This window comes from Buteo buteo, chromosome 7, assembly GCF_964188355.1.
Source record: "Buteo buteo chromosome 7, bButBut1.hap1.1, whole genome shotgun sequence".
NCBI lineage: Eukaryota > Metazoa > Chordata > Aves > Accipitriformes > Accipitridae > Buteo > Buteo buteo.
This window is the reverse complement of record NC_134177.1, coordinates 41498785-41526069: the sequence shown is the minus strand read 5'-3', so window position 1 is coordinate 41526069 and position 27285 is coordinate 41498785. Positions and strand designations below refer to the sequence as shown.

General features: G+C 53.7%; 1 protein-coding gene across 1 annotated transcript in view; it reads left to right on the top strand.

Annotated features, from left to right (window-relative positions):
- Window positions 1-21344, top strand: part of RTN4RL1 (reticulon 4 receptor like 1) — a 30471-nt gene extending 9127 nt beyond the window's left edge. Inside the window, exon 4 of the mRNA XM_075031133.1 lies at window positions 19723-21344. Coding sequence (XP_074887234.1) covers window positions 19723-21161 — 1439 coding nt within the window. The 3' untranslated portion in view covers window positions 21162-21344. The remainder of the gene's footprint in view (window positions 1-19722) is intronic.
- The last annotated feature ends 5941 nt before the right edge of the window (window positions 21345-27285 follow it).

The window sequence follows — 27285 nt, the reverse complement described above, 5'->3', positions numbered from 1 at the left end:
CTCCAGCGCCAATGCTGACAGAGGGGCGCTCGTGAACGGGACCTCCTAAATTGCCTGTTGCCCTGACACAGCCAACGTCCACTGGACAAAGTCCCTGTTGTGCCCCCCATCCTGCATCGTAGATTTAAGAGGGGGGCTGAGCCGTGACCCCAGCCAGGCGTTCCATCGGATGGACCTGTGCATCACCGCGCGGCCTCATCCTGCCCTGGGCCGCGACTGGTTTCCTAGTGGGATGCAGAGACGACACACTGGATGCAGAACTGAAGAGGAGTATCTGGCTGCGCTTCTCTGCCACCATAGCGCTTTGCAAACTGTTTTTCCGTGGAAAAGTCAATTTTCCTTGGTGGCGCCTGGGATGAACCCAGGGCTGAATGCTGTCCCTGGGATGGGACAATAGGAATGGTGGCCCTGCCCGATGCCTCTCGTCCAACCCTGCCAGACCTCCAGCACCCCGAAGCCCCGGCCAGGCTGCGCCTGGGGACGGCGACTGGATTTACAGCTGGAAAACAACCTGGTGCACCCCGAGCACAGGGCAGGGAAGGTCCTTCCCTGGCAGCTTGGGGACTGTGTCATGTCTCCAAGGTGATACTGAACATCTTCCTGCAGCTTGGGGGGGTCTCCAGGCAGGCAGAGGGGAGCAGAGGTGCCGAGGCAGGACTCCCCACGGGAAGTGTGGCAGCAGCGGTGCGAGCCGGGACAGCGGCGTGGGTCCTGCGTCACAGACGCAGGCTTGTGGCAAGGTGCCGAGGAAGTTTTGCAGCAGCATTAGAAAATGTTGACATGTTTTTTGAAACAATTTCAGATCTGATATCTGCGCCAGATTGAGTTTGTAACCAGCTTTATTGTTTAAGCCTGCTGGGATTTCATCAAAGGCGTCTGCTGTTTACCCAGAACCATTTCATTGGAGAAAACAGCAAACAGACCTGCATTTCTATCTGATTTCACTTTTTCCTTTTCCTCCTGAATTTAAGTGCTTGTGAAAAGCATGGCTGATAAGGCAGAGCAATGTGGATAAATCCCGAGGACCGGCTCGGCAGAGGCTCCACCAGCTGCTCCGGGTTTATTAATAGTCCGAAGGCAGTTGCAGGACCGGCTGCCCTAGCTGGGTTTGGGATCTCCATCCAGGCAGGTTGAGCCGGGTCCTGGCTCCTCAGGATGCTGAAGGCCGGGGAGAGGATCCGCATGGAGCTTTTTTACTGCTTTCAGTGCAACTTGAGATTTAAGCGATGAAGGAGCCGATGTCTGTCCCTCCGCAGGGAGCGGCAGTGACCCGGGTGAGCCATGTGCTCCGCAACAAGCCTGGCCAAAGCCAATGCACGCGTGTGAAGCAGAGAAAGGTGAAGGAGAAACCGAACGAGAAAGGAAGGGGCCTGGTGTAAAGCACATTAATCCTCCTCGCATCTTGGTCCCGGGGGGGCTGCAGCAGCTGCATGCCCGGCTCTGACTTCTGCTCATCGCTGACCTTGGAAACACGCTGGAGAGGAGGGTTGGGGGCTCGAGACAGGACCCGAGAGGGTTTTACAAGGAGCTGGCCTGGGGGCTGCAGCCCCCCTCTGCCGCTGACTGCTCTGCCCCGGGCATCCTTCCCACGGCTGCTTTGCCGGTGCTCCTCATGGTCATCCGTCACCGGCATTGTCTTCTCCAGGGTTTGGCATCTTCCCCTCTTGGGAATGGCCTAGGTGGCCGTCCCCACCTTCCCTGGCCTTTGGGACAGGGACACGACAGGCTGGGGTCGGCGGAGCGCACCCCGCCGCCTTTTCCCGAGCCCCTTTGGCATCTCCCGGCCGCCCCGAGGGCCGGCGCTCCCTGGGTGGGTTGTGCCGGCGGCACCTCGCCGGCACTCCAAGGGCTTGTCTCTTCCATCGATCACACCTGCACGGTGACAATGTAATTTTTATCTCTGGTTGTTTATTTCTAGACAGAACTACTTGTAAATTCCGAGAAGAATATATATCCCCGCGCGTGACAGATCCAGCACACGGCGATTAATCTGCCCTCTTAAGACCTGAATGCAAAAGTGTCCCAATGTCACTCCTGGACAGGGTGTCGAGCCCCAGGGCAGCACTTTGGGGACATGCAGGGACCCGGTGGCAAAGCGTGCCCTGGTCTAGGCGATGCTCCCCTACTACTTATTGCACTCGCTATCAGCTCTGGTGGTCCCTGTCTGATGCTCGCAGCTGCTTTGGCTCTCCTGGCTCAGGCTCCAGCTCCTCTTTTTGGGAGGTTTATGCAAATAGGGCTTTTTTTTTTTTTTTTGCCTTTTTTTTTTTTTTTTTTTTAATTCCTTGCCGCTGCTGCTCCTCCGTGCCCCAGATAGCAGAAGTGCTGAGGACAGGCGTTTGCGTCAGGTCCTGCGGCACCCGCGTCCCGGCCGGCCACCCGACCAAGGGGAGGAGGGATGCGGCGTGGGGATGTCCTGGGGGGAAAGGGGCAGAGAGCAGCTGGCAGAGGCCAAGGACGGAGAGGTGAAGGTCCTTTAATGGCCGGTACCTCTGCACTGCGTTAGCGAGGATGGGCACCGGTGCCAGCGGGCGTAGGTCTGGCCCCAGCCCGAGCGTGGATCTGTCCCCAGCGAGGGGCAGAACGGGGATCGAGGTGTCAATCCGGGCTCTGCAGCAGCCCGCAGCCCCATCGGCAACACCCCCCCCCGTGCCATAACGCCGCTTATTTACAACCTCCTACTTGGGAGCATCTGGGAAGCGAAGCGCGTCATTTCCAGAGAGAGCAAAATGCTGCATATTTCAGTGTCTTTTGAATTTTTTAGGTTTCCCTGAACTGTGCTAATGGGTTGGTGGTGGCGGGGGGGAAGCGAGGGCCCAGCCCAGCTCCCGGCCTGCCTTGCTGCTCCGCTGCGCGGCCATGACTGCATTGCTGCTCTTAAAATATTCAGTGCTGTTGGCCACAATTTCACAGCGGGTCAAAGCGCGCCGAGCCAGCAAGAAGGAGGGAAAGTGTGACAACAAGATTAACCCCGGCCCGGCAGGCCCCCTCCGTGCTCGGCAGGCTGAGCACGATGTGATGCAGCCGCCTCGTCCCGGGGGACGGGCAGCGATGCCGGGGGGGGGGCTGCGGCACCCAAAATGCTTCTGGTGGCCCCATCTTGCTGCATCCGTGGTGTCATCTCCAAAATGCTGTGAAGGGACAGCGGGAACGTCCCGAGTCCTGGTGGGAGGGCTGAGGATCCGCTGGGCTCCAGCATCTCCCCCAGGCAGGGGATGCTCCTCTCCTCGCTCCAAGCTGCCGCAAAGCCGGAGTCGTGCCGGGGCGCCTTGTCGAGCGTCCTCAGCACTTTTGCACCCCAAGACGTTGTGGTTCCCAAGGCCTTGCGCAACCATCAGTTAGTGCTAATGATGGAGCAGCAGATTTACGATGCAAAAGAGCAGACGCTTGAACCTAGAGGGGATTGCGGATGGGGATTTAATAATCCTGCCATCGGCCTGGAGTTTGCTCTGCATTTTCTAGCTTGTCTGCCAGGCTTTTCTAAGAAAACTTCTGTGGCTGGGCGAAAAAAAAATGAAGCAAAGCAGGTGGTCCGTGCCACTCATGCAAGGCGGGATGGTGGGAGGTGTCTGTGTACCGGCGTGGAGCCCAGGGTAGATGGGGGATGCTGCGATGGGCAGAAGTGTCCGTGCCAGGCTCAGCTCCGGGAGCCACGTGTTGTCCGGAGGCTTGGTCTTGTGTCTCCTGCACCTTCCTTGGCTTCTCGGTCCCGTGCCGTAACTTCAGAGCTCATCGACAGCGGCAGGGATGATCTGCAAAGCCCTTCTCCTTGCATGCAAGCATGGCATCGTCTGCAGGCAGTGCTGCAGCTGATGGATGCTCTCCTGGGGTTTTAAGGATGCTGTGGTTGAGTTACTGGGGTGTCCTTGGGGGTCAGGGTCAGCCCCCAGCACCCCACCAACCTCCACGAACAAGAGGCAGCTGCCGGGTTGGGGGATCTGGCAAGGAGCTGCCGGCACGGTGACCGTCACCCATCCCGGGTGGCCACCTCCAGCCCAAAGGCAACCAGCCCCGTGGTGGCACTGCCCTGTCCCTGAACATGCCCTCTCGGCCCCAAAATCTCCCTCCCCAAGCGTGCACGGGCATGTTGGTGTCCCTGCTGCGGTCGGGGGCCGGACCGGTGGTGTCCCCCCGAGCCAGCCCCAGGGGTGCCCTCCCGCACCCTGCGCCGGTGACGAGCCGGGCTCTTCTCCCTAATTCTGCTTGATCCCTCTTAAAGCACCAGCAGATGTTCTCATTATCCATTTAAACATATAATCCTCCCCCGAATCCTGCTAAGCTCCTGGCCTCCCCGATACCTCGTGGCAGTGCGTTCCACAGGTTAATTATGCATTTTTAATTAATCGCCAAGCGGAGAGTGACCCATGAATAAGGGACACGAAGCTCCAGCAGCTGGGAATAGTCGGCAAACTATCCCCAGGTGGAGCCGCGCCGGTGTCACGCTCTCCCTGAATAACAAACCCGGCTCTAAAAATTCCTGGTTTGTGGATCTGACGTGACCGGAGGGTGGGACAGAACTGTGCCCCACACAGATGGGACCCCCTGGCACCCCACGTCTACCACCAAACGAGGAGGAACCGTGTCCCTGCTGGAGCTGTCTGGGTCCCACCTGGGAGCGATGGAGCAAGTGTAGGGAGGAGGAGGAGCGAGGCAGAGAGGGAAAAAAAAAAAATCACATGTTGTTTTTAAAAGGCATTTTTGAGTGAATGCTGAATAGGGTTTGGGAAAATTGCCTTAAAGGCCTGTTCTCTGCAGGGACGGAGCTTTTCATGGAGCACGAGTATTTTGAAACTTAATTGCACATTTGCACGGGCTAGTGTTTTTATTTCTCTCAGGTCTCCGAGGTGGTCTTTGAAGATTGCTGTCTCTCTGTAATGGTTTTCTTTATCTCAAATAAATTCCGCACACCTGCGAGGTGGAGCTGCTTGAAAGAAATGATGTCGAAATTGGCTCTCGATTTAATAAATCTGCAAATGGAGCTGGGATGCAGAGAGGCGAGGTGGCTGGTGGGGCCGGCTGCGCCTCCTCCCCGCTTCCCACCTCTCCTCTCCCTTTCCCTCTCCTGCCCCCTCCATCAGCTCGCTTTCAGCCTCTCCACGGGCCGGGACAAGCGTGGGGCTGAGCGATGCGGGTCCAGATGCCGCCTTTCCCCCCTGGCAGCCGCTGGCCGGCACGTCCGAGGGGTCTCCGGCTGACCGCCCTGCGGTGCAGACCCCTCTAAACGCCCACCCGGCCACCTCCTCCGGCGACGCGTTCCCCTGGCACAAACCAGCCCGTGCTTCCGAAACCGGTGGCAAAAGCTGCCGTCGAGCGAGCGTTCCATTTTGGAAGCAGAGCAAAGCACCGGAGAAACGCCTGCGGCACAGTTCAGCGGTGCCGGCTGTGCCGCTGCAGCAGGCAGAAACAAATCCCCAGGCGGCCGGGGCAGCGTGTGCCGGGCAGCCCCGGCTGTCAGGCGGAGAGGAATGGGCGGCCGTGGGAGTACACAGACAGGTTAATGGCAGCTGTGGATGCTGCACAATTGGATTTCGCCTCCTTGTTTCTTAAGGAATCAGCGTCTCTCTCTTGCTCAGAAGTCTGGCGGTCCCACTCCTCTCCCTGGGAGCCTCAGTGGAAAAGCACGCGTGGAAAGCACCCAAAAGGGCATTTCAAACCCTCCCTCCCCTTGCTGGGCTCCCCAGACACGAGGTTACCCGCAGAGGCCGTGCCACCTTCTGCACAAACTCCGGCTGCTCGCGCTCGCTCCGCTTCAGGCGAACAAGATGCCGGGTGATTTTATTGCGTTGCTGGATTTTGTTCCACTCTGTTATTCGCCACGATTGAATTTGCTGCTGCGGAGGCAGGAGCCGTCCCAGCCAGAGCTCCTGTGCCGCCCTCACCGAGCCGGTGGGACAGCGACCTTGTCTCGGTATCTCGCTTAGCCCTTGGCTGGGTAATTCGGTGCCGGCGTGGGAGCCGGGTGTTCGTCTTCCTCCTGCCGAGCAGCCCGGCGTGGTCCGTCTCTCTTGCCTGAGCCAAATCCTCACTCTGCTCCACTTTTAATCGTTGACCTTGTAAATGCTTTCAGGGAAAGCATGCGCCTTCCCAGCTCCCTCTCTCTCTTTCTCACCTGATACGTCCCTCCGTCCTCATCTCTCTGAGTAGCTCTCAAAGTTCTGATGCCGTGCGCATCACCATGGTGCCTGAACCCCTGGGCAGAGCAGAAACGCGTGTCCCCGTTACGCAAACCCTCCCCAAGTTTTAGTCATGCTCGCCGGTTCACAGTGCCAGTTGGGAAATGGCACTTCGTCTTTCTCTTTCCTTCCTTCTCGGACTTACATAAAAAACACCTTGGACTCTCCTGAAATGGTGGTTTCTTGACCCCTTTTGTCTTTGTGAGGGAGAACTTTGGAAGTTGTGCGGTGGCAGGGCTGGGACCATCCCACCTTTCAGTGCGAGTGGTCTTTAACCGGTGCGAACCCATGCAGTGGCACCGATGCCCCCGCTCCCCCCCACCGGCACCGTGGCTGGACCAGACCCGGGACTGCATCTTCATCACACCCCCAGCACTTAACGGAGACATGGAGCCATTCCCGGTGTATTAGGAAACACAGCTGGGAGCTCCGTGAGCTGCCGGGGGGCAGAGCCGGCCGGGAAGGCTGCCAAAGCCTCGCTCTCTCCGTATCGACAGCGTCGGCTCTTCTCCCCCACCGCCTGTGCCATCACCTCTGCCCCGTGATTGAATTAGGAGGCTGTAACCCATCTCCCTCCCGGCCCCGGTCCCCGCCGCGCCAGGCTCAGATGCTGAACTTGAGAGCCATAATTTAATAAGTCTCAGGCAGACAGCGCGCTTGGATAGCCGTCGGGATCTCTCGCCTCCTCCCTGCCCAGCGATGCGCTGATTTATGCTCCCAGGTGACAGCCAGGATTTTGCCCGGGATTTTTGGTCTGCCGGGAAGCATTGCTCTTTTTCCCAAAGCGGGAAGCTTGTGGGGTGAGCCGGGAGCAGGAGCAGGACTGTACAGGCTGCGGTCGGTGCGTGTTCGCCTGCGCGACCCTTCGTTAGGCTGGCTCTTCGTTTGGGGGAGGGAGAAGCGACGGAGAGTGGAGGGACCCCATGTCCTTACGGCAGCAGCTGCTTTTGGGCTTCCTGGGCGCAACGAGTTAAAAGTTGCAATTAGTAAAGTGCTGACTATGGGAAGGTGGGGTGGGAAGAGAGCAGCGCTAAATGAAACCTGAAAGGTTATTCCAATAAGTGGCAGCATGGTTTCCAGCTGTGCTTGCTTTCCTGGGAGCTGGGGGACGAGGGTTGGGATCCAGGGAAGGGCGAGAGATGCCAGGCGGGATGAGGGATGTTGCTCGAGGATGCTCAGGTGCCGGCAACGCCAGCAGCACAGAGGGGCTGCTCTGTGCCCTCGCTGTGATGGTGACAGCGTGAGAAAATTTGGCAGGGGTTTCTTTGTAAGTGCTCCCAGAGGAAGCCCGTTGGGGGCCAGCAGGAGCTCAGCACTTACTGGAGTGAAAAATATGGCAGGGGAATCAAAGCGGGAGGGGGACAGGCCACGGCGCCCTAAGGATGCTCACACCAGTGCCAAGCCAGGAGCGTGGTGGGGTGGGTGCTGCCCGTTCTGCGTCCCCCGTGGCTCCTCCACGAGGGCCGAATGCTGCCGCAGGCATGGAGCCCGGTGCCCCCTGCATTTGCATGGGGAGGGTTTTGGGGAGCGGTGTGAGCCACGCTGCTTTTGGCAGGGGATCCTTGTAGCGTGGCGAGTTGGCCGTCAGCCGCAGCGGGGGGCTGCAGGGGGGAGCGGAGCTGGGAGCCAGGCTGGAGAGGAGCTGGGCAGGGCGGAGGTTCCTGGGAAAGGCGTTTTTTCTTCCAGTTGAGCAGGCAGGAGCCCAGGCAAGCGGAGGCAGCCAGTGGTGGCCTCTCCCTGCCAGACGTAGCTGTTCCAGCTCTCCGCTGGTGCGACACCACGGTGCTATTATTAGACTCCGGTAGGTCTCGGTGGGTAGCTGTGAACTCCCCGATGCTTCCAGTAGCTTGGCGGATACCAGGGCAGAGCGGGATCTGCTGGCACTGGTGGGGACGAGAGGCCCCGGCGAGCTCAGAGGGGATGTGGGTGGCAGCGAGGGGTGGCAGAGCCGCCCCCGGTTTGGGGGCACGGGGAGCCATGCACCGCAGCCGGGGCTGGAGCTGCAGCAGGAAAAGGCAATTAGTTGTCTAACGAGAGGTTTGGCTGAGGAGGAGGGCACGGAGCCCCTGGGAACACTCGGGGGGTCGGTGGTGGCCGGGAGAGATGCTGCCCCAGCAGAAATGGGGGATGCAGGGCTCTGGGTGAAGCCGCACCTAAAAACCACATCTGAATTTCACAGCATGGCTCTAAAATGGAAACACGATGTCCCCGTCACCGCCGTCCTCAGCAGGAGGCATGGGGGAAGCGCGGCAGGGCTGCGGCACACCAGGACACCCCATCCCGCGCCGGAGGAGGGCTGGCGCTGGGGAGACATGGCGTCTCCCGCTCCCATCCTCTCCCCCAGCCTGGTTTCCAAGCAGGAGTGTTTAAATGCCTTTTATGTTGTGACTCAAATGATGAAAGACCTGAAAATGGGACTAACAAAGACGAGTTGTACTTCAGAATAAAAAAACCCATGAAAGCAGCAGATGCTGTCATAGGAATAAATTGTATCAACAGCGATCAGATGGGAAGTGAAAAGTCAGAACGGAGTTGCTCCTTCTTTCCCGTTTCCAGAGAAAATTTCTGGGTCCATGAATTTAGCCAGAATCAGGTAGGATGAAAGGCTTTGTCTGACAAGGCATTTCAAAGCATCTGGGAGCCTCCAGAAGAGATGTGGCCACTTGGAGAGGGAAACGGAGCCCCTCAATTTTAATGAGCATTTCAGTTGCCTTCCTTTATCCTTCTGCCAAGATTTTCCTCCCCCCACCCCCCCCCGCAAAAAAACCGATTTCTGCTGTTTGCAATTTGTTTTAACTTTGCAAAACGTGCGTTTAGGCAACATGACATGAGGAGGCCGAGGGTAGAACATCCCTGTCACTCCATACAGCTTGGCCTGTTGCTTCTTGCTGTAAATACCTCCCCGCTGCAGCCGGCCCAGCCATGTCGGCTGCTGCCGGGTTGGTACCACCATCTTTCAGCATCTCCTGTTCCCTTCCCAGCCCCTGCAACAATTTACCATCTCCCCGTCTCCCCTTTCTGCTGTGACTGGATCGCGTGTGGGCTATAATTAATAGAAATTAGACTGTCGAGACCTTGCAGCCCCCATCCCGTAATTACTTGGCCTTGCTGCATTCGAGGCACAGAGATCGGCGGCGAGCTCGCAAGCCACTGGCGATGGCAACGCATCCCGTTAACAAGCTATTTTTATTAAGCTTTTAATGCAGGCAGTTGCGTGTCACTGGGGGATGTGCCGCATCTCCACAAAGTCGGCTCCCGGGGGGATGCGCAGGGGGATATTTTGGGATGAATGCAGGCTTCGGAGCTAGACAAAGCAGGATATTAACAAAGTGCCGTGTCCCGACCACGTTCATCTCTTGCACATTAATTCCCGGCACCCAACCGCTCCAGCCTCCCGCCGTCCAACTGTACAGATTTCAGGGGCTTGGCAAAGCGTTGATGCTCGGTGGGCGGTGATCCCCCCCAGGTCCTCAGCTCCCCCCCACCCCGAGAGCCATGGGGGAGCGTAACGATGCCCGACATCTCACTGGGCACGCGGCATCTCCCCACCGGCTCATTAAACCTCTTAACAGCCGCCGTGCGAGGCGCGGGTCGGCCCGGGATGATGGGCAGAGGAGCGGCAGAGCGCAGCTATTCACACCACTCTGCTTTTATCGCTGTGCTTTTCGCGAGCTGGTAAAAAGTTCAGTGCAAAGCACAGGAGAGGTCTCTGAAAGGCAGCCGCACTCATGACCCAGAGTGCCGGCACACGTCTCCAGTGGGGTTGGGGTTTTGCCGGTATCTGTGAGGTTCACTTGGCTGCTGACCCACAGGGATGTTCACTTGGAGGGCTCGTGGCATCACGTACCCACCCCGAGAGGAGACCAAGGGCCTGCGGAAAGGTGCTGCTGCCCATTTCAGGCGCAGGAGAGAGACCCGAGGCTGCAGGCTGGGCTCCAAATGACGCCATTGCTTTTTTTTGGGGGGGGAGAAGAAAATGTGACAGAGCTGGTGGCTTTGATGCCTGCCCGTCAGTCTCATTCCCCCCTGCTGCAAGCGGAATGATGTGCGGCTGAATGGGGAAGAAGGTACATGACAGGCTCCAATTTGCCCTTTTCTCCACCAAACACAAGGACATCCAGTAAATCTGAAATGCAGAAAGACTGAAAAGGGATGAAAGGGAGCCTACACGGCATGGTACGTAATTGGCTTGTGGATCTTGGTGGCACAGGACACTGCTGGGGTCGGGACCTCAGCAGGATTACACGTTTATAGAGCTAATGCTCTCCCTATTAGCTATGCTAGCATAAAAACACTGCAGAAGAGCCCTTCGCCTCCCTATTTCGGGCCATCAGCTGCTCCCTGCTCCATCCAGGTAAAGGTCCATCCAGCGCATCCCTGGTTTTCTGCAGCCTCCCGTTTTTGCATCTCCTGCAGACGTGGGCTGGATGGTGGGGCAGCCGAGCGTGCACCGAGAGCCCGGGCAGCTGTCACTTTGCTCTTCCATCTCACATTTGCTCTGTTCTGGCTGTATTTCTGATCCTAAAGAAACCCTCCATAGGTCCTAGCCAGCTGCTGGCAGGGAAATGAGCTGGTGAATCTGCTTTCGCTACACATGAGCTTGTTCGGCATTTGATACCGATCTGGCTGGTGCTCATCTGGGGTGGGTTTTGTCATTTCATCTGCAATTGTTTTGCTGTAAAGCACCTCGGAGGGTTCGCTAGCTAGCCGGCTGTTTGACAAAGGACACCATTCTTATTACTACTGTGAATGAACTACTTTGCATTTCTGTGAATGGGAAGGAAAACTTGTCACCTCAGGACAAAAAGGGAGTGGAAGTATCTGATGATCCCCTGAGACGCCTCAGACAATCCACTAAGCTCAAGTCATCCTCCCGTATTTGTCTCTCCTCGGGGGCAATTGGAATTATTAGTCCCTTCTCAAGGACCTCAAGATGTCTCTGTCCTTTGCCAATTCCCATCCTGGCTTTGCTGCAGGTTACTGGCACATCCCGCCGGAGCCCCATCCCACACTGGGGACCAGCAGAGGATGCCTGGTGCCTGCTGGGGGTCAGGACGGCAGCGCCCGGAGCCGGTGAAGCCCCCAGATGTCCCTAAAATCCTGCAATATCCATGCACGCTGCGCTCAGGGTGTCCCCTCGGCCACCCCATCCTCTCCCAGAGGAGAAGGAGCATCCTGGTGTCCATTGACACCTCCAGCCGTGGTAGGACCGAAGGACTTGACTCATCCATCTCTAAAGCCAGATGTGCTGTTTCTGTCCAGCGTGCCTCTGCTCCGGGAAGGTTCCACTGGCTTTTGAGACACTGGTCCATCATGCACGATGGGATGAGATGCAGGGGCACAATAAACCCTCCAGCAGCAGGGAAAGGAGAGTCAGGAAAAGAAGATAATCTCTTCTCCCTGGTATCCAGGGATAGAATGTGTGGGAATGGTTCAAAGCTGCACCAGGGGAGGTTTAGCATGGAAGCTAGGAAGCATTTCTTTACTGGGAGGAGTGGTCAAACACTGGAACAGGCTTCTTGGAGAGGTGGTCGATTCCTCAAACCTGTCAGTTTAAGAGGCATTTGGCCAGTGCCCTTAATAACAAGCTTTAACTTTTGGTCAGCCCTGAAGTGGTCAGGCAGTTGGACCAGATGACTGTTGTAGGTCCCTTCCAACTGAACTATTCTATTCTATTCTATTCTATTCTATTCTATTCTATTCTATTCTATTCTATTCTAAAGCTCTGCCTCCAAACCCCACGCAAGCAGCAGCCCAGCCTCTGATCTAGATAGTCTTCTCCCAAACACTGGCTTTTAGGCTCTGCACTGAGGTACCGGGTTTGTGCCCCGTGCCTGCAGCCGTAGGACCGGCAGCATCCGACTGCAGCTGTACTCCAAGGGCATCGCTGCGGTGGAAGGTGTACTGCAAACTGGGGTTAAGCAGAGCAGATTACATGGGGAAAACACACTCTGCACTCCCTCTGTTTCTGCTTGTGTTAGTCCTGAAACAAGTATTTAAATTAAACAAGTTTCTATAGCTGAGTTTCCAATCCCACAGCCACTTCCACCGTTGGCCTCCTTTTTTCTCCCTTTTTCTTTAGCTCAAGCAGCGGGAGGAGGAGATGCAGACACAGAAAGGAGTGCTAATTAAACAGGGAGTTCCACATTAGGGTACAAATCCTCTGGACCAGCATAAACCCTGCCAATTTCTGTATTTATTTATTATTTTTTCAGTACAATTGTAATTTCCAGTGGTGCCTCCAGCACCAGGAGAGAGTTCAGGGGCTGCTCTCCGAGAGGATTAGCACGCTGGAAGCATTATTACTTTCCTTCGCTGTGAATTCAGGAGTGATTCCCTGATGGCTGCACTCTATATAGAAGTGAATCGGTGCTAATTTGTTTTTGAGGATCACACATCCACCAACATGTGAAAGACAATCCTGCCTCTCGATGTATATTTCGAGTCAGTGCTACAGCAAACAACGAAAAATAAGCAGGCAAAGGAAGCCAGACCTCCCTCGCCCGGAAAACCAGAGCTGGGAAAGAACGGACTTCAATTTTTTTGGATGCTCGTGTGAGTTGGTGCTGCGTCTTTCCGGGATTGTTTTGGGTTTTGGCTGTGCAGTGGGGGCTTGGGCATCCGTTGCATGGAAAGCCTCAGGGATGCCGCATTGGACGGGATGTCAAAGAGACTGAGCATAAAAGGCCCCCCCCTCCTTTTTTTCCTTTTCTCCTTTTAAATCATCCTCAAGTTTAACCGCAAGAGAGGAATAAATTAACTAATTGAATCTGTAACGACAGAGGGGGCCGGGCACCTGGCAGGAGAGCAGCCACCCCACCACCCATCGCTCCTCTCTCTTTATTTGTGTGATTCAGAGGGACGTGGTCCGTGGGGAGATATCAGAGCTGGCTGAAATGGAAGACAAAGCTATTGTTTCAAACAGAGTTATTGATTTTTACATTATTACACTATGAAATTTATGGTCTGGTTTCAAACTGCAATAGGAGTTAATGACCATCATCCAGAAACTTCCAGGTGACCTTGGCCTTGACTTTGGTGGAGGAAGGTGAATAGCTCCAGATACCGGGTCAGCAAATGCAAAATGAACTTGCGACACCCTAAAGGACTTGATTTTGGGGTGCTGCTGACCCCAGGTCTCTGCCCTGAGCTTTAGCTCACAGCAAACTCCAACCTGGTTGACAGCAGTGATGGAGGGGGGGAAATTGGACCTCCTGGGCTCCAGACAAAAGCCACTTCTGCTCTTAAGCAACATTTTGCTCCTCTTGAAGCACCGTGATGTCCTCGGAGCTCCTGAGCATGGTTCTCTATCCTTAACTGCCCACCCGGCGCAGCCTGGCTGACCGAGGGTTTGCTCCGGTCGGTCACCACTGGAGAAATGCAAACGAGGGGACTCCGGGATGGCTGAGGAGCACCGGGAGAGGAGACAACACAGCCCGGAGCAAGAGGAACCCTGGAAGAGGGGAAAACAACGGGCAGTGCCCACAAAGCAGGCAGCTGCCTGCAAAGGGCATGGCCCATTCCCAATGCCGGCCGGTTCTCCCATCCCAGTCGATCGAGGAGGATTTGCTTTTTAATGTTGGGGCTACGAAAGTGGGGTCAGGGTGACCAAGAAGAGGTTTATACCAGTTACCATGCGACATACCAGTGACACAGAAGCCAGCCTTTTCCTGGCTTTTCTTTAAAAGATACCTCCCAACGCATCTTTTGGCATCGGTCTCTTCCCAAAGCTTTCCTTAGCAATATTCCTTCCAAATTTCCTTGTATATTTCTTCCTCTGGGAACAGTCTTTCCACTTGCCAGCGAAGGAAGGTAATTTCCAGCTGCTGGAGAAGGATTTTTTCTTGTAGTACCTTCTCCCTGGAACATCCCTGACACTGCACCCCGAGGTAAAGTTGTGTGAAGCCGGTAGCCTCCAAGCTCATCTTCTGCCTCGGAGGTCATAATTGCCATTAAATCACAGCTTGCCTAACCAAATTATGCAAAACCGAAATTATCTCCAATGATTTTTATGTTGCTGAAATGTTCCAGAACTGCCGGGGTGATGACTGGGGGATTGGGAGCAGCTGTCACTCCATCAGAAACCATAACTCCAAACAGCTGGGATCTGTCAGTTATTTATGACACTGCTCGGGAAAAAAAAAAAATAAAAAAAAAATGATGAAGGTGGATGGGTAGTTGCCACTCTCCGCCTGAAAGGCAGCTCGTGCAGAAAGCAAAGCCCTGTGCCGTGTCCCGGCGCTGGGAGCTGCAGCCGATGTTGCGGGGAGCAAACCCACTGAGGATGCTCCTGCCACCGAGCGCCGCAGGACCGTGGGGCTGCACCTGAAGGGCTTTGCAGAGAGGCTGAAAGCAAGCTGCTGCTTGCTGGGGAATTTAGTCTTTGTGACAGTCAGGATGGGCGTGTTTATTTTATCCTCTGTGTTGCAAAAAAAAAAAAAAAAAAAGAAAAAAAAGAGGAAAAAAATACACAGCTACTAAGCACAGGTCTGACACCGCTTTGTCAAACCATCCCAGATCTGAAGTTTCACTCTTGGCTTGTGCCCAGTTGCTGTCACTGCTTGGCCTTACCTTTCATCGTCCTTTACTTGGCAGATGAAACTGTGAACATTTGAGGCTTCTTTTTCTCCCTACACAACAATTTCTCTCTATGGCAGTGCGAACGTCCCATTCTGAGTTAGTTCCCAAGTTTCAAAGTGTATTTTCCCCCGGGGGTCGTAGTCGTGTCTTTGTGCCCCAGTTCAGTTGGGGTGGATTTAGAAAGCATCCTTTCATAGATCCAGGGTGTGAACGGGGCAGGAAAATCTCGCTCTGGAGCTCCTTGACAGCGAGGTGGTGGTGTTACACCAGGTGTGAATTTGGCCTCAGAAGAGGGTGAATGATGAGTAAGCTTCTGCCTTTTTGATAATCTCAGCTGCGAGCAGAAGCCAGATGCTTTGTCCCCACTTGTAGCTTGCTCTGGTTAAGTATTATTATTTATATTATGTAGTAGCTATACATAGTGTTTTATGGCAGTAAAGATACATAAATCAGCAACCAGAAGACGAGGGCTTTGCTCTAAAGAGCTTATAAATCTAACAGCTTGAGCAGCACCGGTAATGGACACAGTAAGCAGGCAGTCAAGTTGCATGTAGACATGAGCTAAGATGGGTCTCCCCAAGCAGATGGCGGTTTAGGAGAGATTTGAAAGAGAAGCAACCTGCTCCATCCTCGAGACCAGATCCCGCCGGAGAATTAGACGGGCTGTGACCCATATAAGCTTGTCGGGGTGGAGAGGTGAAAGCATCCATCTGAGAAAAGCAGCTCGCAAAGAAGGAACGGGCAGGGGGTGGCGAGGTCTCGTGGCGGGGCTGACTTTTGGGGGGCTCTGCGCTTGCATCCCCCCTGGGGCCGAAGCACCTATTCTTGTCCTAAGCGATTCCTTCCCCTCAAGCCTGAGACTCCGAATGAAAATAAGTAGCGTTACATCTTCCGAAATAAACCAAGACTCTGCCTTGCTCCAAGATACAGTAAAGCGTTAAAAGCTTTAAAATGCAAGAAAACGGCCGGCGTGGGTACGCCCCGCTCTCCGGATCGAGCAGCGCCATGGGGACAGGCTGCCTGCAGAGCGGAGCCGAGGCCAGCATCCCTGCCGCGGTGGCGGAGAAGTGCTTCAACCCTTCAAACATTCCCCCCCCTGCAATCTTGGGTATCAAACCAGCCTTTTTTTTTATTTATTTACTTCTTCCTGTGCTGGCACCGGCCTGGGAGGAACCTGGTCTGGGCTGGAGAGAGATGTGCTGTGTCTGGCTGAGCATGCCGGCTCCGGGCGTCTGCATTCTTCTGGCCGCTTTCAGCTCCTGCACAAATTGAGGCTTCACGCTAAATGCATTATGCTGTATAACAATTAATCCCGTGCTACATATAGAAAGTCCTTACTCATCAATAATGCATGCGGGAGGAGTGATTTTCACTCTCAGTAATAAGGCTAAGACAATGGAAACAAGCAGGTAATGGAGAACATTTATAATGATGTTAATCTAATAATGAGTCTAATGCTGTTAAAAGTAAGACTGCAAACTGGACGCATCCAAAGATAGATTATTTCAAGCATTCATTAACTGATGCCTAATTAATGCCCAATTAGAGAGATGCTACATGGGAAATGGTTTGGACAGTCGGACGAATTCATTCCAATCACTGAAACCTCAGTCAAAAGCAGGAGGCAGCAGAAGGACACTAAGCAGAAGCCGGGGTGACTCAGGGCATCGGTGGGAGAAAGCCAGGAGATAAGCACCCCCTTGCTGGTTTTATCCCTGTCAGCAGGGCTTTGTTTTTATTCACTTCACCGGCAGGTTTCTGTAGGATTTTTCCGTGCCGCCTTTGAAGCTCTCCCTCCCTGGTGAGCTCCGACACGCGTGCTGGTGACCCTCCATCTGCCTCGCAACCTTTACAAGATGAAGTTGAAAGGGCTGCATCGGGAATAACGAGTTCAACAAGTTAGGCAGGGTCTAACTCTCAGGGGAGCCGGGCTGGGACCTCTCGGGAAGCTCCCACAGTGCTTTCCAGCCTGGGAAGCCCAGTGAGACCCCAGTGCTCGTGGATGTCTCGTCCCAGTGGGGCTCGGCTGGTGGCCATCGCAACGCTGGTGTTACCAGCCTCAGGAGCTTCAGGACTCCGTGACCACGGCCTCTTTGCTTCTCAGGGGTCTCATTCCCAGATCCAAACTGGGACTGAGCCCAGGGCATCCCAGGAGCAGCTTCTCACAGCACTAGGCAATCAGCAGCTTTTATGGGCTTGGAGGGAAAGCATCCTTGATGAGACCATGTGCTTTGAGTGCATCCACTGGGGAGTCCACAGGTTTCCTCTTTCCAAGTCCTGCCCACCTAATTATTTTTTCTAAGCATCTGTCCTTCTGTTTCTCCATTCTCCTTACCCCTGAGTTGCAGCACGTAGGTAGAAAGAAATATTTCAAACACAATTAATAAGAAAGCAAGCCGTCCCTAGCTTTTCTTCCTACCATCGTACTCTTGGGAAGCTGAGAACCAGCAACACCCCAGACTATCCCCACCACCATCCAGGACTGTGGGAGTCACATCTCCCTCTCCGTAGGAACTCCAGCCACTAACTCGCAAACGCCTGTTAATTAAAGACATGGACTCAGTTCCCTCTGACCTTTACCTCCGGAGTTCTCGCTGCAGGCAAGGAGCCGTTAAACACTGTGCTCCCTTTCGGCAGGAGCCTCCACCTTGGCCGTGCTCCAGGGAGACCCAGGCTGCCTTCGTCCATCGCCGCGCGTTGCTAACAACCTCCTGTCATCGCCATCCCTATAAGTGAAATCGTGTACGCTCCCGGATCCCTGCCCGGCTCCACCTCCCGTCAGTAATCCCGTTAGCCTGGCAACTGTCGTGTCACGGAAGAGCGCATAAAACTGTTGTTTGGAAGCAATATGTAATCTTCCAACCTGCTGCTTATAGCTGGGAGATGGTTTATTGATTCAGACCCTTGTGATTTGGTATTTGCAATAACAGACTCCGCATGTGGGAGATCGTCACGGCGCTTGTGCCTGGCAGGATTTTACTAATAAACATAAGACTTACAGAAGGCTTTGTACTTCAGTGTCACCGAGGTAAGATGGGGACCATGAAGCCATCCCACCTTGGCGAAGCACGTCCGCGGGTAAAAAAACCAACAGAATCTATCTGCAAACTTAGCTTTATCTTTACCATCGTTATCTGGCACTCGAGTAATCACAATATCCTCAGGATACCACTGTTTCCCAGGCTGCGCTTGCACGGCGAGTTGCAGCGAGGGCTCCTGTTTTGGCAGGCAGCGCTGGGTAGTCAGCGCCGGCACGATGCTCCCACCAGCTCAGCCCCTTTCTCATAGCAAAGGCATGACAGCAAAGCCAAAACGGTACAGCGGTGACTTGGAGAACATTCTTTTTCCTACACAGCCGTAGGAGTTGTCGCGAATTAAACATTCCCGACTTACAGCCCCTTTCTGGCAGCGGCGCAGGAATGAGACATCCCTCCTGGTAGCCGATGCTTAATTTCTGAAGGGCAGCTCCTAGAAGAAGTCCCCCCCCTTCTCATCGCAGCCAAGGCTTGGGCCAACGCTTTGGCTAGCGATGCTATTTTTTTTTCTATTAACAGCCCAGTCAGAGATGACTGCCTCTTACCGGTGATTTATGGAGAGTCTGAATAACCCAGTTTATCTAAAAATGTGACAACTTTGCCTTGAAAGGATGGGTCCAGATGGACGGGTCACCTGCTGTTAACTAAACGGTAATAGATCTCCATACCAGGCAAAAGGCAACGGTAATCGTGGAGTTATATTTCAAACACAATTAATAAGAAAACAGTGATTTTTTTCTTGCCTCCCACTTGTATTCAGCTGTAGGCACTGAAAAGAGGGACTGTAAAAGCCCAAGGGGTCCAGGCTCCTGGACTAGCTGGTGATAATGACATAGAGTAATTAGAGATGAACTCCACTTCCACTCTCGTTTTTCAGATTATTACAAGCTGAGTGCAAGGCGAGGACTCGTGGGCAGGATGGCACCGGCAGCTGTACGCTGCTCCGATGTTACTCCTTTCCCCTGTAAAGTCCAGAGGCAGAATTCATTAGACATGAGCAAATTTTGCGTGTAAGAGGAAAAAGCCAAATCTGGGAGGAAAATCTGAATGAGAAATGACAAGTCTGGTGCAATGAGTCTGAAAAGCCACTCGGCGCAGAAGGAATAGCCTGAAAGCAAGCCTGGTGCGAGGAGTGGGAGCGAGACGGGAACGGGGCGGCGAAACCGGCACTCTAAGAGCTGAGCAGAGGGAGGGGATGATTACTGCCTTGCTCACCGCTTCTTCTCGACAGTGAGAAAGCCCTGGTCACAGGCACGTACTGTAGCATTAGAGGATGCAATATGCTTTGCCACAGGACATCCATTTAAAAATATGTCTGAGCATCCCACTTCCAAACGGGAGTTTTCAGTTCAGCCTTTTCCACCAACTGCTGACAACATATTTTCCTGTAAATCACTTGGTTTTCAGGGTGGATGGTGGTGTCTAACAACCGTAGTAAAAAGAGATGGTGGGGATGGGTCTCTGTCTTTGGGGGAGGTGGGCGTGCTGTGCAGATGCACTGCACACGTGTAATTTTAGGTGGTTCGCTGGGAACTGCTAAAGCTCTCTACCTTTTCCGCTCCGATACGTAAGCGCGGGCGATTTAAGAGATGTGTTACAGGAGGGGTGGACGCCTACGTGGGTTTGTGTCTCCTCTGTTTGCTCTCACACCTTTGCACAGCGGCATTTCCTCAAACTGCGCTGCCTGCCTGCAGGCAAGGGGCTTTGCTGCCTGCACTGCCAGCGTGAATTCTCACCGAGAAAGTTTCTCCTGCCCGTTTTGAGCTGGGAACACAACCGCCTGCCGGTTGCAGGCAGGGTGAGGAGGGAGGGAGCGCTCCATATATCGCGTTTAAACTACCGCGAGTGATGAGCCCACTCATCGCAGCCGCGTGGGTCATTCCTGAGCGAAAATGAGGGCTGAGTTAATTGGGGGTGTTTTTCACCCGGAATAGTCCCCACGGCGGCGGTGGGTGGGCAGGGAGGTGCGCGAGTCCCCGCTGACCCCGCTCTCCCCTCTCTCCGCACAGGGGGGTTTGCAGAGCTGCTGCTGGTGCTGCTGGGGCTGAAGGTGCCCGGCACCCTGGGCTGCCCCACCGACTGCGTGTGCTACCCGTCGCCGATGACCGTCAGCTGCCAGGCTCACAACTTCGTCACCATCCCCGAGGGCATCCCTGAGGACAGCGAGAGGATCTTCCTCCAGAACAACCAGATCACCTTATTGCTGCGGGGCCACTTCAGCCCCTCCATGGTCACCCTCTGGATCTATTCCAACAACATCACCTTCATCGACCCCAACACCTTCGACGGGTTCGTCAACCTGGAAGAGCTGGACCTGGGGGACAACCGCTACTTAAGGGCTTTAGCTGCAGACACTTTCCAAGGGCTGGTGAAACTCCACGCCTTGTACCTGTACAAGTGCGGGCTGAGCTCCCTCCCCAGCGGGATATTCGGTGGTCTCCACAACCTGCAATACCTTTACCTGCAAGACAACCACATCGAGTTTCTTCAGGATGATATTTTTGTTGACTTGGTTAACCTCAGCCATCTTTTTCTCCATGGAAACAAGCTCTGGAGCCTCCATCAGAACACGTTCAGGGGACTAATAAACCTGGATCGGCTGCTCATCCATCAAAATCAGCTGCAGTGGATTCACAGGCGGGCTTTTCACGACCTCCGAAGATTGACCACCCTTTTTCTCTTCAATAACAGCCTCTCGGAGCTGCAGGGGGACTGCCTGGCCCACCTGGGAGCCCTGGAGTTTCTCAGGCTGAACGGGAACCCGTGGAGCTGCGATTGCAAAGCCCGTTCGCTCTGGGAATGGCTGCACAGGTTCAGAGGCTCCAGCTCCAGCGTCATCTGCGAGTCCCCCGAGCAGATGCACGGCAAGGACCTCAAGGTGCTAAGAGCGGAAGACTTTAGGAACTGTTCAGGCTCCGAGTCGCTCCATCAGATTAAAACACATACTTTCTCCACAGCGGACAGAGGAGCCTCCAAAATCCACCACCCTCACCACTCCTCCAAGGAGAAGGGGAAGGAAAGAGGGGCTGAGAACAGTTTGCACAGCAGCCAGCCCGCCGCCCCCCCCGGCTCCCGGCCGGGCTACCGCAAACCCGGCAAGAACTGTACCAGCCACAAAAGCCGTAACCGAACCTCTAAACCGGTATCCTTGGGGCCGCGGAAAAACGGGCAGGAGGTTCCAGACTATGTGCCTGATTATCAGCACAAATTCAGTTTCGGGGCGATGCCAACGCTCTCCCCCAAACGCAAGGGTAAGTGTACCCGGCGGACACCCATCCGCCCCCCCAGCGGGGTGCAGCAGGCAGCCGGCTGCTCGGGGCTCAGGGCATCGCTCCTGGTTTTTATGATGGTGTTAGCAGCCGTCATACGCTGAGCCCCCGGCTGCGGACGGAGCGAATCTGTACTGCCACCAATCTACAAAGGACCAGAGTTTCTTTTCTTCTTCTTTTTTTGTACGTGGAGAGTGTTGGCCTGGTGAAAGGAAGAACGTTGTCTCGGCTTCTGACGGTCTCTCCGTGCCCGGCCGGGCTGCCAACGCGGACTGTGCCGAACGCAGCGGGAGCGGATTAAAAGGCATTATCACACCTTGTCACAAACAGCCTAACCGAGCACCTACAACAACAACAAAAAAGCCAACCTTACAAAAAGCAGATAACAGGGACGGTAGCCAATTCGTCGGTGACAACAACCGGACAAATGGACTGTATCCGCGCTCTTGTGAAATCCTGTTCATTTGAGAGCGCTCTGAACGACCCCTCCAATTACCGAAAGGAACATAATTGCTGTAAAAATGATCACCAATTAAGCCTACACTGTTTCTCTGAAAGCGAGTGCAAGGACACTGATACCGATGTAGTAAGGACATTGGTTCTCCCACGTTTTAGCCCTTTTGGCTCCAAACCCAGAGGCCAAAGTTGGCTGGGAATCGCTTAGAAGACAATCTCAAACCCCTGAATATCTCAGGCATTACAGCAGAACAGGGCTTGCCTGCTGGGCTTGGAGTAGCCAACAACCAAAGGAAAGACTGATTAGAGGTGGAATTAAACAAAAAAACCCCCCCAACAAACCCAACACTTAAAGAAATGAGGTACCCGCAGGAGGTGCGTTTTTTTGTAACCATGTTCACACATCTGAAAAAACCCCAACCCCAACAAATGCACAGGCTCCTGCCCCTTCCCCTCAATTATCCATATGTATGTCTTATAATGTTTATAAACTATATGGAAACTATATCTTCAGAACTAAGGATTGTATTGTTGAATTTATAGCAGACCAGTATATGATTTTTTTTTTCTCGAAACAAACAAACCGGCAGCAGTGCCTACAGATGCTGAAAGCCATCGGGCGGGCTCAGTACGCGCGGGGGAACCACAGCGGACCAATGTTCTCAGCAATTCAGAGCACCAAACTTTGGGAGGGGTGGGGGGGGTGGTTGTACGCGATGCAGCAAAGTCCATATCCAGAGAGCCAAAACTCACCCTTACATCCTAATTTGTAACCGGGGGGAGAGAGAGAGATTAATTAGTCCAAATAAATAGAGCCATAGAGCTCTGTCTCCGGAGAGCGCTGCAAGGCCCCGGGGAGGAAAGGGGCTTTTTGGGGGGCTGGAGGCAGAGAGGGGCTTCCCAGCTGTGTCGGTGGCGTGAGGACCTTTATAGCTGGACTAAGGTTTTCACTGGGGCAGCAAGGAGCAGCTCCCAGGCTGCGGATAGTCCTGACAGCGTTAGGAGAGATTTCGTTTCTTAAAAGGAACAGCTTGTGTCACGGGAAGAGTCAGAGAAGGGGGAAACTACAGCTCGTTGAGGACCGGCGAGAAGCGCAGCACCCAGGGTTTCTGGTCCGCCACAGGAGAGAAAAATAAATGGTCCAAGACAGCCGTACGAAGGGGGTTGTGGCTAGGTGGAGGAGAGGGAGCAGATCTGCTTGTTCCCCTCGTCCCGGATTAAACCCCACAGCGGAGGGATGCGTTTGCTGGTCGGGGGAACGGCAGAGCCGGCGGCATCACCGACAGCAGCCCACGGGCTCGGGGAGGTGCTGCCCAAATTCTGCAGTCGGTGTGAATTCCCTGTCAGCGTGGATACGCGAGACCAAACAGACACTGAAGTTAATGAAACAAGGGAAATAAAAGTGATCTTGGACAAGAAAAGGCTGCTGTTCATTTCGTAACGATATCCCAGCGGTGGCACGTTTCTAGCCCGTAGCTCACGTGTGGGGCTGGAAAGCCCAAAGGAAACGGCTTGCGTTTTCCATCAGACACACCACTGGCTTCAGGAAGAACGGGCTAAGCTCGGGAAATCCGCTCTCCCAACCGCTTTGGGGATGGGGAGAGGGTATTTACGCAGCGGCAGGTCCCCTGGAGGTAGCTGGAAATGAAAAGGGAAACTCCCAAGTGAAAAAAAGAAGAAAATTCCCCAATGAGCTTATTTTTAAGAGTGGTTGGGTGCTGGGAGCGGGCACCTGGGGGGGAACGGCCTCTGCTGTCGGTCTCGCAAGCAAGGAGGGGCAGGGGCTTGGATGCTTCACTTTTAAATACCCTTCTTGGGGAACAGCAGGAGTAACTCTGGGAGGAGAAAGGAAGAGGTTACTTCATCAAGCCCTCTTCTTTCCAGCTCCTACCCAAACTTTTCTGTCTACAGGGCTCTAAAGCTCCACTAAAGGGATGTCCAATGCAGCCAGAACAAATAATCCGTGATCTGAAATAGCTCCCTCATGTCCTACTCTCTATAACCAATAGCAACTGAATGAGTCTGGCACTGTCCCTTAGAAGTGGAGAATGTTGTTATGTTGGTTATTTCGTTTCATACTCTGGAAATCAAAGCTCTCAGTGGGAGAATGAAGAAGAGAAGCACTTTATTAATTTTTTTTAAGTCTGCGTGTAACTCCTGTAATATAGGAGTGAAATGTCAGCACAGGAGATGCTAATGTTTTATAAATGATTTGGGTGCAGCAGGCACAATGGATAGTCTTTGAGATGAATTATATTAGAACAGACTATGCCTGGCTCAAAACCATAATTGTATTTTTAGTATCTTTTCCTTTAACATGTAGGAAAAATAAAGGCAACTCCATGGTGTATTACAAGCCTTGTCAATCAAGTGCTCTAACTCCTAGCAATAAAGGCTACTGTTTAAAAACCAGAAGGGAGACATGATACACTGCTAAATAGGAGGTGTCGCTTGACATGGACTATAAGTTTCTGATGTTCCTCCTGCCTTCCCCTTAGCTGCTGTCCCTCCCTGCACCCATCCTTCCTCCACAACCACAGCTCTTTGAGGATAAACTAAATTTTTATGGCATGCTCTGACACTTAGCCTCAATAACTAACTTCCCATCTGCATAGTTCAGCTCTACCACAGCCCCTGGTTCACGCTCGTGAGTTTTTTCCCCCCATCCCTTCATACAGCATGTCTTCATGCATTTTGAATGTTGCTCTGAGGGCTGGCATAAATCCCCTTTTCTCCAAAGCAGCACTCCCACAGCCTCAAACCATGCATCTCTCCAGTCAAGCAGACACAGGTATGACCACGACTTGCCAGAGATAGTCTGGCTCAGGCTGGAGATAAGTTGGAGAAATTTGGGATTTAATTAGAATCAATCCCAGACACCAAAGGTTTGACGGGGAGGTCCCTAGGGTAAAGGGCTGAACCCCCGAGGTGGTGGTAAGCCTCACGGCCACTGGGCAGCGGTCCACGTGCTCCGATTTGGACAGGCTGGATCAATGGGGTGAGGCCAACGGGACGAGATTCAAGAAGGCAAAGCGGCGGATCCCGCACGTGGGTCACAACCACCCCATGCAATGCTGCAGGCTTGGGGAAGAGTGGCTGGAAAGCCGCCTGGCAGAAAAGGACCTGGGGGTGCTGGTTGACAGCCAGCTGAATACGAGCCAGCGGTGAGCCCAGGTGGCCAAGAAGGCCAACGGCATCCTGGCTCGTATAAGAAATAGCGTGGCCAGCAGGACTAGGGAAGTGATTGAGCCCCCCATACTCGGCACTGGTGAGGCCGCACCTCAAATACTGTGTTCGGTTTTGGGCCCCTCACTGCAAGAAAGACATTGAGTTGCTGGAACATGTCCAGAGAAGGGCAACGATGGTGGTGAAGGGTCTGGAGCACAAGTCTTATGAGGAGCGGCTAAGGGAGGGCTGTTAAGTCTGGAGAAAAGGAGGCTGAGGGGAGACCTTATTGCTCTCTACAACTGCCTGAAGGGGGGTTGTAGCGACGTGGGGGTCAGTCTCTTTTCTCAAGTAACAAACCATAGGACAAGAGGGAACAGCCTCAAGTTGGGCTGGGGAGGTTTAGACTGAATATTGGGAAAAATTTCTTCACCAAAAGGGTTATCGTGCATTGGAACAGACTGCCCGGGGAAGCGGTGGAGTCACCGTCCCTGGAGGTATTTCAAAGACGTGTGGATGTGGCGCTTAGGGACACGGTTTAGTGGTGGACTTGGCAGCGTTAGGTTAATGGTTGGGCTTGATGATCTGAAGGGTGTTTTCCAACCTAAATGATTCTATGATTCTATAAACCTAAACCCTTCCATGCTCCACAGCTCCACCTGGGCTCCCCTGGCCATGCCACCGTACCCCTTCCCAGCGAGGGGGGATCAGCCATGAACCGGTGTCGTTCGCTATCACCAGCTCAGCCTTCGGACGTGCATCGATTCCCCTCTCCAGGGTGCAGGCAGACAGGCTGCCTGTTGCAGACGTGGTTAGACGCTGCCGATAGCTCCCCACAGCTCGGCTGCAAGCTCTAAACGCCTCCCTTGGGAAACGTGTCACTTGAGCATTTATTTGCTCATCGGTTTTCCGTTCCTTTAGCGTTCTCTGGTCTGCCACCCGCACCATGCGCTGCTCCGGCAGACAAGACGAGTCTTTGTTGCTGTGGCTGCCTTCCCCTTCTTTGCATCAGTGAGCTTTAATGCTCTAACTTTGGGCTGTTCATGCAAATCCTTTCCATTAAAAAAAAAAACAAAACAGCAGAGAACCCAGAAGAGACCCCAGACTGTGCCTCTGGAAACTCACCCTTTCCTGAGTCGGAGCCAATTTTCTCTCCATTGTACCACTTTTCCACAGTTTCATCCCGTAATTGCTAATACAGAGCTTTTCATACATGCTTTGAAAACACAAACCATACGACACCGCATCTCTTTTATCCTCCCAGGCAGGATGAAAACCAAACACCTCTTGGATATTGAGAATAAATTTTTAGTTTATCAGTCTAAACCAAGACCACAAGCCCGCAGTTTCTCTTATATTCCCCATTGCTTCCCAGACAACACTTGTGCCCCCCTCCCAGCACCAAATCCAAATTATTTCCTTTGTCTCAAAGTTGCTCTGCAACACGTACCCTGCTTTGGAGAGACAGAGCAGAACAAAAGCATCGCTTCACATTTCTTGTAAGCTAAATAACACTTTTTGTGGTCCTTCAAGTTCACTCTTCCCTAAATCCTCCGTTTGTGTATGCTTTCCTTGTTCTAGCTTCAGCCACACCCCCGGGAACACTTCCCGAGATCCGATTTCCCAAGATCCCATTTCCCATTGCATGACCAAGAATATTTCCCTTTCCATCGTTTACTGTCTCCTTGAGGTCTTGTAGGTTGACATCATTCCTCCGTTGCACCAGCCCTCTTCTCTCCCTTGACGCATCCAGCAGCCCCCGGGCTCACGACTGCTTTGGTGAAACACGAGATCGCCGACACCAGACGATGCCGATGGGAATGGTGGTTGCAGGGATGCTCTTGTATGGCTGACCGTGTCGGAGTTTGTGGGTTACAGATGGAAGCAAAAGCAACTACGAAAACAGGACACGGAGGACTGCAGCGGTGCTCACGTTTTGCAATGTATATTTTTGGGAAGGTGTCACGCTGGCATCGCTGGCGAGCCAAACCACCTCTCTACCCACATAAAAGCAGTCCCAGGAGCGGCACCCCTCTGGAGTCCCCATCCATCTCGCTCTCTCCCAATACACTTGATCCTCCCCTCTCCCGGAGAAATGGCCTTCAAAGGGGAGAAGGATCTTTCATCTCAGTGACCACCTCAGTCCCTGGTCCCCGCTCAACGGCAGCCAATTAGGCGAACAAAAGCAAGTGTTATAACGCAAGTCCCTTGCTACCCGGCTCATTGCTGTAAGGAACCACTCACTAAAATCCATTTTTTTCCCCACCCCATGAATATGGGTGAACTTCTCCCCACGCCCAGCCACTCTGCAGACGCATCTTTATGTCTCTGCAGGCTCCTCGGCTCATCCCCACCCTCAATCCCCACAAGCCGAGTCCTTTCCAGGGCTGCCCTCCATCCTCTTCCTCCTTTGTGAAAACAGAATCAAAATAACTGTTTAACAAATCAGCCATTACCTTCTCCCATGTCACCAATTCCCTGCTATCATGTCGTAATTGGCCAATTTTCTCTTTTACCTTCTCTCTGCTCTGAATACGTCTCGGGAAGCTCTGATTGTGTGTTAAAATATCCTCCCTAATTCACTGCTCAATATCTCTTTCTGCTCTT